General features: G+C 40.3%; 1 protein-coding gene across 5 annotated transcripts in view; it reads left to right on the top strand.

The window, feature by feature from the left end:
* IL1RL1 (interleukin 1 receptor like 1) overlaps positions 1-14,028 on the top strand; it is a 51,294-nt gene that overhangs the window by 24,101 nt on the left and 13,165 nt on the right. For 4 of the 5 annotated variants that reach the window (XM_065829524.2, XM_065829526.2, XM_071808167.1 and 1 more), the window contains 8 exons: positions 3,968-4,063; positions 4,997-5,067; positions 6,823-7,024; positions 7,320-7,488; positions 7,576-7,738; positions 11,257-11,325; positions 12,279-12,411; positions 12,504-12,661. In XM_065829524.2, coding sequence (XP_065685596.2) covers positions 5,004-5,067; positions 6,823-7,024; positions 7,320-7,488; positions 7,576-7,738; positions 11,257-11,325; positions 12,279-12,411; positions 12,504-12,661 — 958 coding nt within the window. In that variant the 5' untranslated portion in view covers positions 3,968-4,063; positions 4,997-5,003. Of the gene's footprint in view, positions 1-3,885; positions 4,064-4,996; positions 5,068-6,822; positions 7,025-7,319; positions 7,489-7,575; positions 7,739-11,256; positions 11,326-12,278; positions 12,412-12,503; positions 12,662-14,028 lie in introns of those variants that run through there. The other variant, XM_071808186.1, reaches the window with a different exon arrangement.

The raw sequence follows: 14,028 nt of genomic DNA, 5'->3' as shown, positions 1-14,028 counted from the left end.
AACAACCCCCTTCAGCACTACAGGCTGGGCACAGAGTGGCTGGAGAGCAGCCAGACAGAAAGGGACCTGGGGGTACTGATTGACAGCAAGCTCAACATGAGCCAACAGTGTGCCCAGGTGGCCAAGAAGGCCAATGGTATCCTGGCCTGTATCAAAAATAGTGTGGTCAGCAGGACAAGGGAAGTGATCCTTCCCCTGTACTCTGCATTGGTGAGGCCACACCTGGAGTATTGTGTTCAGTTCTGGGCCCCTCAGTTCAGGAGGGATATTGAGGTGCTGGAGCGGGTCCAGAGAAGAGCAACAAGACTGGTGAAGGGACTTGAGCACATGACCTATGGTGAGAGGCTGAGGGAGCTGGGGTTGTTCAGCCTGGAGAGGAGGAGGCTTAGAGGTGACCTCATTGCTCTCTATAACTACCTGAAGGGAAGTTATAGTCAGGTGGGAACTGGTCTCTTCTCCCAGGCAGTTAGCAATAGGACAAGGGGACATGGGCTTAAACTCTGCCAGGGGAAGTTTAGGCTGGATATTAGGAAGAAGTTCTTTACGGAAAGAGTGATCAGGCATTGGAATGGCCTGCCTAGGGAGGTGGTGGACTCACCGTCCCTGGAGGTTTTTAAACTGAGATTGGACATGGCTCTTAGTGCCATGATCTAGTAAATGGGCTGAAGTTGGACCAAGGGTTGGACTTGATGATCTCTGAGGTCTTTTCCAACCTAGCCAATTCTGTGATTCTGTGAGCTGCAAGTAGTGAGACACAGGCTAACCAAAGCTGATTTGAACTGATAAGACTACATACAGTAAAAGGTAGCAAAAGACAGTTAACTAGAGTGGAAATTAGTGCAAAGAATGGTGTTTCAGAGCAGGTCTCTATCATAACAAGGCTCAGTGAAACCAAGTCAAGGAAAATCAGTTCTCGGGAAGATTAGAGCTAGATGTCAGTGTACCCAGAGAGAAAGAAATGGAGAGGGGATTGTGGAAATGAAGTAATCACTGCAGTATGCTAGAGAAACTTCCATCACTTGCTCCTCATGTGCTGTTCAGGAGATTGAGACATCATGTATCAATCACATGTTGCTTTTATCGTCTCAGTAGTGAATAGGGTTACAAATATGTGCAGAACATTTGCACCTTCCTTTTATTTCTCAGGATAATGTGGAGCCATGTGTCCTGATACCATTTTCCAACTGTGATTGAAGTAGACCTTAGCTTCATTCATCATTAAATCAACAGAGTTGTTGACAAATATAAATTTGTTAAGGTCCTGAATTGGATCCAGGCCTCTAATGATTGAAATATGCGAAACTTGGTTTCCCATTCCCATCTGCCAATCTAGTTCACTCCCTGGTAGCGTAAGAAATCACAGAATCACAAAATGTTAGGGATTGGAAGGGACCTCAAAAGATCATCTAGTCCAATCCCCCTGCCGGAGCAGGAACACCTAGATGAGATTACACAGGAAGGTGTCCAGGCAGGTTTTGAATGCCTCCAGAGAAGGAGACTCCACAACCCACTTGGGCAGCCTGTTCCAGTGCTCTGTCATCCTCACTGAGAAGAAGATTCTTCTCAGATTTAAGTGGAACCTCTTGTGTTCCAATTTGAACCCATTACCCCTTGTCTTACCGTTGGTTGTCACCGAGAAGAGCCGGGCTCCATCCTCGTGACACTCACCCTTTATATATTTATAAACATTGACGAGGTCACCCCTCAGTCTCTTCTCCAAGCTAAAGAGACCCATCTCCTTCAGCCTTTCCTCATAAGGGAGATGCTCCACTCCCTTCATCATCTTTGTTGCCCTGCGCTGGACTCTCTCCAGCAGTTCCCTGTCCTTCTTGAACTGAGGGGCCCAGAACTGGACACAATATTCCAGATGTGGTCTCACCAGGGCAGAGTAGAGGAGAAGGAGAACCTCTCTTGACCTACTAACCACCCCCTTTCTAATACACCCCAGGATGCCATTTGCCTTCTTGGCCACAAGGGCCCAGTGCTGGCTCATATGGTTCTCCTGCTGTCCACCAGGACTCCCAGGTCCCTTTCTCCTACACTGCTCTCTAATAGGTCATTCCCCAACTTATATTGGAACCTGGGGTTGTTCCTACCCAGGTGCAAGACTCTACACTTGCCCTTGTTATATTTCATTACATTTTTTCCTGCTCAACTCTTCAACCTGTCCAGGTCTCACTGGATGGCAGCACAGCCTTCTGGCATGTCAGCCACTCCTCCCAGCTTTGTGTCATCAGCAAACTTGCTGATAGTACACTCTATTCCCTCATCCAGGTCATTGATGAATATATTGAATATTACTGGTCCCAGTACCAACCCTTGAGGCACTCCACTAGATACAGGCCTCCTACTGGACTCCGCCCCATTGACCACAACTCTCTGACTTCTCTCCTTCAGTCAGTTCTCAGTCCACCTCACTACACGATTGTCCAGACCACACTCCCTCAGTTTAGCTGTGAGGATGCTGTGGGAGACTGTGTCAAATGCTTTACTGAAATCAAGTTAGACCACATTCACTGCTCTGCCATCATCTATCCACCTTGTTATGTCTTCATAAAAGGCTATGAGATTGGTCAAGCACGACTTCCCCTTGGTGAAGCCATGTTGACTGCCCCTAATGATCCTCTTGTCCTTGATATGCCTTGAGATGACACCAAGGATAAGTTGTTCCATCACCTTTCCAGGGATGGAGGTGAGGCTGACCGATCTATAGTTACCCAGGTCCTCCTTCTTGCCCTTTTTGAAGACTGGAGTGACTTTTGCTTTCCTCCAGTCCTCAGGCACCTCTCCCATTTCCCAAGACTTGGCAAAGATGATGGAGAGTAGCCTAGCAATGACCTCAGCCAGCTCCCTCAGCATCTGCGGGTGCATCCCATCTGGACCCATGGATTTATGGATGTCCAGATCGCTTAATTGCTCCCTAACCCAGTCCTCATCAACTAAGGCAAAGTCCTTCATTGCCCTGACTTCCTCTGGGGCCTCAGAGGTACAGGGCTCCTCAGGACAGCCTCCGGCAATGTAGACAGAGACAAAGAAGGCATTCAGTAGCTCTGCTTTCTCTGTATCTTCTGTCACCAGGGCATATAGTTGTAGGCAATAAGTTCTAGGAACAAACGTCCTCCTTTAGAGGACGAACAAAGAAAAATGCTTTGCTGTGTTGTTACTGTGAGTTTTGTTGTGTGCTGTTTTGTTCTGTATCTTTCTTCCCTGAGGGCCTACCCTGTCACAGGTCACTCCTGAACCCTAATTTGGCCCAGCTCATTCATTCCTTCCATGATTAATCTCCTGATGTTTGTTGTGCTGGAAAGTACTTTACAAAAATCTGTTAACTTTGCCTAAGATTTCCTTAAAGTTAAAGAAGTCAATAGATCACATGTGCTTGTATGTGGTGCTTTTCTCCAACTCTAATGAAAATGAGCAACTCCTCATGCAAATTGTTTCTTGGAGCTGCTGGCTGGTCAGGTCCTTCCCATAAAAGGCATGGCACCAGCCTTGCCCTGATGTTAATGCTGAGATGCTGCTTATTTGTTCTAAACCTCGTATTTTCTGTGATTTGTGAATATCCCTGTAAAATTCTCACGCTTTCTCTCCCAACACTAAGTTTTGTTATTACTTTTAAGAGTTTAAGAATAAGCCTGTAGATGTTATCAAACTTTCTAAAAAAAAAGAAACTTTCCATATCAACACAAAGCCAATGATGTTTTTACAATCTCAAAATCGAGTTTGTTCTGAATTTCAGACTTGGCAAAAACGTAGGTCTTCATAAGGTCTGTCAATGTTTGTTTAGTCTGGAAATCTTTGGCACTGAAATAAAAATTCCTTGCAGTAAGTGTGACGACACTGCTTACGTGGCCAGTACATTTCTTGTCTATTTTTCACTACTTCTCTTGTGCTCGCTATCAGCAAGATAAATTATGATTAGTTTCTAACTTGGTTTCTCTTGAAAACTTATGTTCTCTCTATGTAGTACCATGGGATGGCTTCTTCCTCATGTAGGATAGTAGAATCCATCGCTCTGTGATCCACAGTGAAGGACAGCATTCAAGCGAAGAGTTTATTAATGGTAAGTAGAAGGCTTACAGTTGCATGGTATGGCTGGGTTGCATATCTGCTGTCTCCTGAGATATTCCTAGACTAGGTCAACTCTAATGTCCATGGACAAGTAACCAGTTTCTTTAATAAAGGGGTTTGCTGAAGAGTGCCTGAGCCACAGTGTGAGGTGTGAATTACAGCAGGTGCCTATCAGTTGGGCACAAATGAAAGCATCAGTGAGACACAGGATCTACCCTACTGCTGTTACATGAGTGTAATACATGTTCTTTCATCTGCCTTTCCAGTCTATTTCTTCAATCCCCCTTCAGGTTAGCATTGCTGATGGCACTCATCTGGTTTTGTTCTTACCTAGAGAAGCTTTCACTAAGGATACCTCTACTTGCACAGAGAGACAAAAAGGTGTTGTGCACTCCAGCAGTTGATTGAATGTAAGGTTAACTCAAAACCAGGGTATATATTTTCAAATCCAGGATCTATCATTTTCTAAATCAAGGTATAACTTTTCTGCACTTCACTACAAAGAGAATGCCAATGTACATTCAGATTTCTTAAAAAAAAAAAAAGGGATCAAGCAAGAAGAGGCTTCTGTTTGAGGCCCACCGTGGCAGAGTATTTCTCCCACATCCGTTAAACTAAGTCATAACAGTAGTTTCAATGGAACATGAACTGTTGAATTGATCATAGCACAAAGAGAATCATCTGTTTGGACTTGATGATCGTAAGGGTCTCTTCCAACTAAAATGATTCTATGATTCTATGATCTCAAAGCTGCAAAACCACTGTGACACACACACAAACACTATACAGAGCAGCTCATATGATGGAGTTTATCACCACATGAAACCATTATCTATTAAGAGATGTACATCAGTACCGTGGCAATAGTGTAACTGATACAGTCAAAATATATTCTGAGATATCAATGTTTTTCTTTTTGGTTTAGAAATACGATGGGGTATGTACATTTGATCTTCCTGTCTACCTTCCTCTCGGTTTCCATGACATCTGAAACATGTAAGTCACATTTTGAAAATACTTCCTGATGAGTTGTATTCTGTAGAAATGTGTAGGTTGTTCCCAGATTTTTCAAACCTAAAATTAGCTAGTTTACCTCAAACTACAAATCACAGCTCAAAAACTAGCTTCATTTGTTTTCTCTGTAAATTAAAATGCACTGAGTACTGTCCATTTCTGTGACATAAAGTCTAGATTCTACCTCTGCAAGCAGAAAAAAGGGTCTTTTAGAATGGATTTGAGAATAGCTGGTGTTCCAGTCCCCAACTGGGCAAAGTCTCCAAGAAGACACTTAAATTGCAATGAACAGGGCATATGTGTATGCAGCCTCCTGAACCAGGGATGTAACTGGGTGCATCATTCATTAATAATGTTTTTTAATGTCCTGGGTTTGGGGGCATTAACTCACAAGTGCAATGCGGCAGTAACGTTTCCCTGCACGCAGGGGATATTAAAAAAAGTAAGCTCTCTCTTGATGGGACAGCTCTGCTGATTTATCTATATAATGCTGAGCAGTGACACACTATTATGTAGCACTCGTGTAGTTCCAGTCTGAGTTGCTTATTTGTCTGAAAAATATTGTAAGATATTATCTCTAAGTATTTCCTTGTAGTCTCAGTTTTACAATGTGAATGCTAAGTTTCAAACAGATAAGATTTATTACGAGACCAAATTCTGCTGAAGAATTTGCCAAGATCATTTTCACTGATGTCACTGAGTTTAGATGAGACCTTTCAGTTTCTTTGTGTTCTGTTTTCTTCTGTAGTTTTTCCTGAAGAAAGCTTTATTTCCAATGTGTCCCTCCTTTGGTGAGGTGATGCTCCCTTTCCTGACACCCTGATAAGTGCCATTGTTTTTGCAAGGCTCATGGGTGAAAATGCTGGTAAAATGATGGGGTTAAGGGTACTCATACCTGATGTGGCTAATTTAGGTGCCTAAATTAGTGAGACAGCATGTAATGTCAGTGGAGACGGATCACTTCTTTAGAAAGAACTAAAACAGATGCCAAGTGTTCACCATGTACAGGGACTCACCGCCTGATTTGTTTATGTATGTGTCTAAAGCCGGGTGGTAGCAATATTCCCACAAAGTGTAGTTTTTGATAGAGTCTGTCTATTTTGTTTAGCTATTTGGTTGTCTGCTCTCATTTTCATGCTCCCTTATCTACTGTAGCTCCTCTGCCAATCTTCATCTTTGTCTAGTCTTCATCCTTGCTTTTTTTCTCATCTTTCTCTTCTCAAAAATGCAATTTAACTTTCAGATTAACATTTCTGTTTTCAGCAGCCAGTTCATTATTCAAGTGCCTGGGAACCTAAATATCTGTCAAAACTGCTTGATTCAAGTACTCTGTTCAGTATTCAAAGCTAGAAATATACTCAGTTAGAACAAAAAATAAAAAAAATAATGTTTTACTCTCAACTCCTTCATCTTTCTTTTGTGCGTGAGTAGTTTGTCTCCCTGTGTTTCTTATTTTGTTCTTATTCCTCTCTGACATCATTTTACCTTGCCATCAGATTCTCCCTTTCAGTCTGTTACATTGCTTTCATTTTTTTCATTTCTTTCAATTTTTTTGTGAACTTCGGAGAGAAGCTTCTCTGGATTTTTTACATATAATCTCTGAAAAAACTCAAGGAAAGTAGTTATCTGTAAATGACTGGCCTACTGATCCAGGAATGCCATGTTCTTCTCTGTCTTAGTGGGCCTGTGTACCTAAGGTTTAATTAATCTGAGATTTAATCGTTTGTTCATTTGCAGTTGAAGCAATGGAAGGTGAGGCTTTAGTTATAAAATGTCCCCGATGGAGTTCATCTGTGAAAGTCACCTGGTATCACATGGACACTAGCAAAATAATTCCTGCAGAAGAAGAGGGATCACGAATATTTTCCTCAAAAAGATTTCTTTGGTTTCTGCCAACTTCTAGAGAGGATTCTGGAAACTATACTTGTGTTATACTTTTGTAAGTGCAACACTGAAAATAAAAGGCGTAAGACTTAAAAAAAAATAGTTTTAATAATACAGTCCAATTACTAGCTGTGGTAATGATGCTTTTTTTTTCATGGCATACACCATTTAATGTAACTATTCATTCTGCAATTGCTATTTTTATGACAGTCATTAAAAAATCAATTCGTGACTGAACTACAACAACCATCCATATGTTTATAAAAAACAAAACTCACATTTGTTACAAATATTTAGTATATCACTTATAAAAATAGTATTATTCACATATCTTTATTCCTTTTTTAAAGTTCAAATAATCGTACAAAGTCATTTGACATGAGTGTTCATGTGCATCCATATGAGCGAGGAATATGTTTCCCAAGTCAGATTCGTTACCCAAATGACACTGGAAGAGGAAAAATTGTTTGTCCTACAATTGACAACTATAAGAATGCTACTATCATCCAGTGGTATAAGGTAAATAAAACCCTGATAGTGACAGTTGTAGATCAGATTACCATGAAAAGCTATTTGCAGCCACATAAAGAAAGTTTTATTTTCCAGGACTGCAAACCTCTGCAGGGAGAGAGATACTTCAAGGCAGAAAAATATATTTTTATCAACAACCCAAGAAAGGAGGATGACGGTTATTATACTTGTCAATTTATCTACACTCATAAAGGAAATATGTTTAATGTATCAGCAACAAGGATTTTCATAAGTAAGGGTAAGACAGTCATTTTTGTAGATTGCTAAGATAAAAAAGACTGATTCCATCTCAACGCAAAGGAAGCTGCTTTTGTACATTAAAAAGAGTTCCTGTTGGTTTGCTTCCTCTTCATGAAACTTTAGATCTGCTTTTGTAGGTGAATTTTGTGAATGTGAATCCAAACGGATCAAGATGGGGTTAAATTCAGACCAGGTCACATTCAGTCTTTTGCAAAAAGTCTCTGACAGCCCTGGTTACTTACTGGAGTTGGTAGAGGTGTCTAGTAGCACTTATTTCTGAAATTAAAAGTCTCTTCTGTGGGAGGTCACAAAACTCTGCTTCCTTTTTCTTTGAGGGGAGAAGAGTTTGTAGCTAGTGAGGATCATCTGGTGGTCGTTGGGTCACTGGTGTGTTGATGACCTACAACTCAATACCTTCTCGTCCATCTTGATTATTTAGCGTTTATTTGATAGTAGGGCTGAAAAAACTTTTAGATTTGTCTTAAATGAGACAAAATGAGCAATATGTAGAGACAGAAAATGAGTGGAGCTTAGTGAGTGCTGTGTCCTTGTTATTTCGAACATAGCCAACATAGCTGAAATGTGTGGACACTGGAGTGCCTCTAGAATGCAACCTCCTCAGAGGGGCTTTGTATTTGGATGGTCAGGGGAAGAGCTTGCAGCAATCAGCCCTTCCAGGTTGTATCAACTTGCAAGACTTCAAGATGTGTCTTCAGTTCTGCAATCAGATCAGTAGAAAAACAGTCAGAAAGATTGTTGGGGGTTTGGAGATGGGGGGTGGGGAGGGCTTTGGGTTTAAATTTTTGTTTTGTTTTTCAAAAATAGTGTTAATTTGCAGGCTAATATCAGATCTTTTGCTGTGGAGAGCCCCTCAGTTTGTGGGCAGAATGCAGGTTTGGAGCATAGCAGCCTTGATTCCATTTTTTTTGCCACTGTGACCAGATCTCGGCAGCAGAGTTTGTTCAGACTATACTGAGCTGGACAGAAGACAGAATAGAGCTGACAACCAGTACAGTAACTAGGAGGTGTCATGGCTTTCCTCTCCCCCGTACCTGTAATACCTTGATGGTTTACATGACACATCTCTGTCTAACACTTAATTTTTCTTTGAATGTACTTTCAACAATGATTCTCTAGCTGGTCATGAATACGGTTATGCCTGGGATATAATGAAAAATGCTCTGCGGTTAGGGTTAGAGATAGGGTTATGTGAGGGATAAGTAACCTAACCCTAATCCTAACCCTAACACTAAGCCTAACCCAAATGCAAACCCTAACCTAACCCTAACCCTGACCCTAACCCTAACCCTAACCTAACCCTAATCCTAACCCTAACCCTAACCCTGACCCTAACCCTAAACCTAATGCTAACTCTAACCCTAACCCTAATCCTAACCCTAATCCTAACCCTAACCCTAAACATAACCTAAGCCTATGCCTAACCCTAACCTAAGCCTAACCCTAAACCTAACACTAACCCTAACCTAATCCTAATCGTGACCCTAACCCTAATATAAACTTAACCCTAAGCCTAACACAAAGGCTAACCCTAACCCTAACCCTAATCCAAACCCTAACCTAAGCCTAAACCCAACCCTAACCATAACCCTAACCCTAAGCCTAACCCTAACCCTAAACCTAACCCAAAATCTAACCTAACCCTAATCCTAACTCTAACCCTAAACTAAGACTAAGCCTAATCCTAACCAAAGCCTAACTCTAAACCTAAGACTAAGCCTAACTCTAAACCTAAGACTAAGCCTAACCCTAACCTAACCTAAGCCTAACCCTAACCTAACCCAAAACCTAATCCTAACCCTAATCCTAACCCTAACCTAACCCCAACCCTAACCCTATACCCTAACCCTAACCATAACCTAAGTCTAACCCTAAGCTAAGCCTAAACCTAACATTAAGCCTAAACCTAACCCTAACTCTAACCCTATCCCTAACCGTAGCTCTAACCCTAACCTAACCCTAAACCTAACCCTAACCTAAACCTAAGCCTAATCCTAACCCTAACTCTAACCCAATCCTAACCGTATCCCTAACCCTAACCCTAACCCTAACCCTTACCCTAACTCTAACATAACCCTAATCCTAACCCTAACCCTAACTCTAACCGTAAAGGCACACAAATTTATAATTAAAGCCTTTGTAACCTCCAAGGAGGTTACTTCACTTCAAAGTTAATCTGACTTGTTCTTTTGAAATCACTGCAGAAAGAATGGATTGTAACATAACATGTGAAATCTGATTTGTGACTGCGATGACTGCTCCAGTTTTTACTCACTTCAGAGTACCTACTGACAATTTCTTTGAGTTTTTATCAGCCCTTAAAATCACTATACTGATGACTGAAGCTGTTACGTTTTGATAATACTGCCTTATGATGTACATTGTTGTTGCCTTGCAGATCCACACTGACCCAGAGGACTTTTTGCCTCTGAACGTTGGCGACTAAGAACTTAGCATAGTCAGCTAGCTAGGAAGTTACCGACTTCTCCCAAATTCTTCTTTACCAGATCCAGCTAATGAAAATTAGAAACAGTTAGCATGGGTAAAGATAACTCATTTTCTGGCAGCCTGGGAAGCAGGGGGTTAAATAAGTTCCTGCAGAGTTTTTAGGGAAATATGGTTATGGCTTTCAAGGAGATGCCTTGAAACTGAAATGGTTAATGAGGGAAAGGATAGCAAGCAATGTGTCTGGGGTGGGAAATATGAGACAGAATAAAGGACAAGAAAAGAAGAAAAATGCATAAAGGGGAAAAAAATCTTAAAGATCTGGATACCTAATACAACTCAAGCAGCTGGATGTAGTTTGGACCTGTCCATAACAATTAACAATGGGGACAGAAAATGAATATGTCAAAAGAAGAGTAGTATTCCTTCTAAAAGGTAATGGTGAGGGATGCTCAGTGTCATGGCAGGCTGGTGTGATGGGAAGCAGTTGTGTGGCAATGTTGCACAGACAGTGGAGAGAGAGGCCTGGGAACCCAGGGAACATTGGCAGGCAGCTGCAGGCGGGAGAGTCCCCAGTTCTGATGCTGCATGAAAGTACATATTCGCTATTTCATATCATGGAGATGAGTAACTTCTCAAATGTCTGAAGGAATTTCTTGTTCTCCTTTTTCTTTTAAACAACCAAAATAAGTGACTGAGAAGGCACACAAACCTATAATTGCATTTGCCTATTTTTTTTTTCCTGCTCAGCAGCTAAAACAGTATTTGAGAAAGTAAAAAGTTTCCATGTTTCTTATGTACAAAGGCAAAAAATAAATAAATGAGGAAAAAATAGTCAAACTATTAACATGTAGAAACTCATTAGTAATATTTGATCATTGGAATGAAATCAGATAATCCCAACAGACATGTGAAACACTGTTGAGTGTTAGTTTGTAATTCTTCTTTGGGATCTTAAAATATTAACTGTACAGATTATAATAATTATCGTACAAAATGCTTTTTCACAGTGTTCTAATATGTGCTTTTTTTTTCCCTTCATAATTTCTGAAGAAAAACACTCACCTCTACCTCCTCAAATTTTATTTCCAAAAGATAATGATGTGATAGAAGTGGAGCTTGGTATGTATGGACATTAAATTGTTTTTAAATTAATATTTTGTGATGGTCTAGTCAACATGGGCATCTTCAAGAAAATTTAATAACGGGATTTTTCATTTCATTTTTGCACCATAATGTTTTCAAGATTTAATTAACTCCAGGCACAGTCATGTGAAATTATATATAACTGATGGGTTACTTAGCTATTAAGCATCAGTTTCAGGGCGTTTAAATAACACATTCCACCCTTACTGGGTATTCACTTTACATTTAAAAATCACTTCTGCACTGGTTTATTGTCTCTGATTTGCACAAATGAAGGGATTTCTCCATGCCACCTAAAACTAATTCAGGATGTAAGTTAATCTTATCTAAACCCTGCTCAGATGCTGATTTACATGGAAATAATTTACAGTGTTTTAATTATACCTCCTCCACTGCAACGGTGACCCTAACTTCGGAATAAATATTTCCTAATGTCAAATACTTAATACGTTATTTCCTGTTTTGTTTTGTTTGGCCTGGTTTACTTTACTATTTTCCATCTTAAATAAAATCCAAGATAAGACTCTGCATGCCAGACTTACACAAAATAATATATACTGATATGTAACAATGTTATTTCCATGTACATTTGTGTGTAAACCAGAGTTACTTTCCTCAATAGTTGATTACGTGGGTTAAGCATCACAAATAAATTCTACATTGCCGTCATCATAACAAAAACAAACAATTCATTTTGTAATCCTTGGTGTTGTATTAGATCATTTGTTAAAAATCTCATGGTACTATTTCTTTTCAAGTCTCTTCTATGCATCATTTTGTCAGCAATAGTTCAAATAAATATGTCAAAATTGTTAAGAGGCAAAACTCACAGGTGGTATGAAGGTTTGTAGAAAAAGATGTTATCAGAAAGATTAAATTATACTTGGTTTTCGTCAATGAATGTCTGCATCTTTCTGTATCTTGATTAGGTGCTGCTTTGTCTCTGAAATGTCAGGCCCGCCTTGGGATTAAGAAACAGCCGATAGCTGTTGTCACATGGGATGTGGATAATGTCCCAGTGAAATACTTAGATTTTTCAAGATTTAATGAAAAAACTAATTTGTAAGTACACGTAACACAGAATAATCTTTCTTCTATGCAAACTGTACATAGCCCCTAAAGCAAATGGTACCAGGTCTTTCTCTCTCTATTAGTTTTGAAGGACGTGCACAAGAATACTACAGAGAAACCACTTTGCATATTACTGAAATAAAAAAGGAGGATCTGCAGGCAAATTTCACATGTGTCGCAGTGAACGAAATGCACAACACAAAAGCCACGGTGACGTTGCAGCTCAAAACACCACGTGAGGGTAGGATTTTTTTAGTTTTGTATTGTTACATTTTGCACTCAGTTTGAAATATGTTGGTAATTTTATTTTATTATTTCTTTCTGTTAGTAAGGAAGCTTCTGTTAGTTAAAAAAAAAAAAGCAGCCTGCTTTCTCCCTATACATTCAAACCAGTGACAAAATTCCCATAGCTTCATTAGGTCATGAAAGTCCTTGGGGTAAATTCTACTGGGAGGTGGGGACATTACTCAAATGGTATCAGTGAGAGATTAAATATGCAGAGCACAACTGTATCAGCCCTGTGATAAGAATATTCTGTTTCTAGGATATTTCTGCTTGGTGACAAATGCCCCTTGTTTCTAAGACAGGCAGTGCACTTGAATTTGAAGCACACTAGTGTAGTGCAGTCTGCTCTATGAAATACTCAGGCTGTAGAGGAACCTCTACAGGCGAGAGCTGGGCAAGAACTGACCTCTCCTTTGGTCATCAGCATTACAATGCATTATGAGGAGCAGAGATTCATCTTCTTTTGGGAATCAAACTATTGTTTCTGGTGTGTAACTGTGGAAGAAAACAGGCCAACTTTAAAAACAGGAGTTTCAGCTGCTGGTTTACTTGCCTCCCCTCCCATACCACATCTACTGTAGTGCCTTGTTTTTTGGCTGAATGTTAAGTGGTGTGACTAACTTCTGTGAGATCTGGCTTTATACTCTCCCACTCTGAGCAGCACTGTGTTCACTGCATGCCACACAGGGGTGTAAGTAACTCTTGGAAGGCTTTCCCTTGGCCTTGTTTTTAAATTCATTATTCTAGTAATTTCTGCCAAAGAAGGAAAATTGAGGTCAGTAAATGGTGGGAACCAGGATGAGCTTTAGCTCCTATAGGATTTTTTTTTTTTTAATAGGAATAGCCAGTTCCCTGTGAAAACACTGTTACCAGCACCATTGAATTTTATTCTTATGGCAGAATATGTTATTGTGTCCTTGAAGGCACAAGAAACAGTGCTCAATGGTTTCCTTTCTTACCCCTTCAGATATGTTGAACCACCAAGGACCTTGAGAACAAATCCTAAGGTCTTTAATAGGGATTAGTTTTCTATGAGAAGAAAAAAAAGAAAAAACAAAGTAAAATCAAGTGTATTGTGATCACAGGGTGTGCACAGCTCCATGTCCTGCAGTATTCTTGGCTGTTCGTAACTTCCTACAAGATTATGGCTTCAAAGCATATACCTATTTCCTTGCCACAGCCCTAAGAAGGGATGTAGGTGAATTATAAGAGAGGATGGGTCATTGCCCAGCAGGACAGCACCGATTCACACCAGAGGAAGGTGGTAGGAGATGATTTGATTGGATATTACTATATGAGTGTGAGCATAGCATCACTCAGGAA

The sequence above is a fragment of the Patagioenas fasciata genome, chromosome 1, assembly GCF_037038585.1.
Source record: "Patagioenas fasciata isolate bPatFas1 chromosome 1, bPatFas1.hap1, whole genome shotgun sequence".
NCBI classification, from domain to species: Eukaryota; Metazoa; Chordata; class Aves; order Columbiformes; family Columbidae; genus Patagioenas; species Patagioenas fasciata.
The sequence above is the reverse complement of the archived record's forward strand: the minus strand, read 5'-3'. Positions and strand labels throughout refer to the sequence as shown.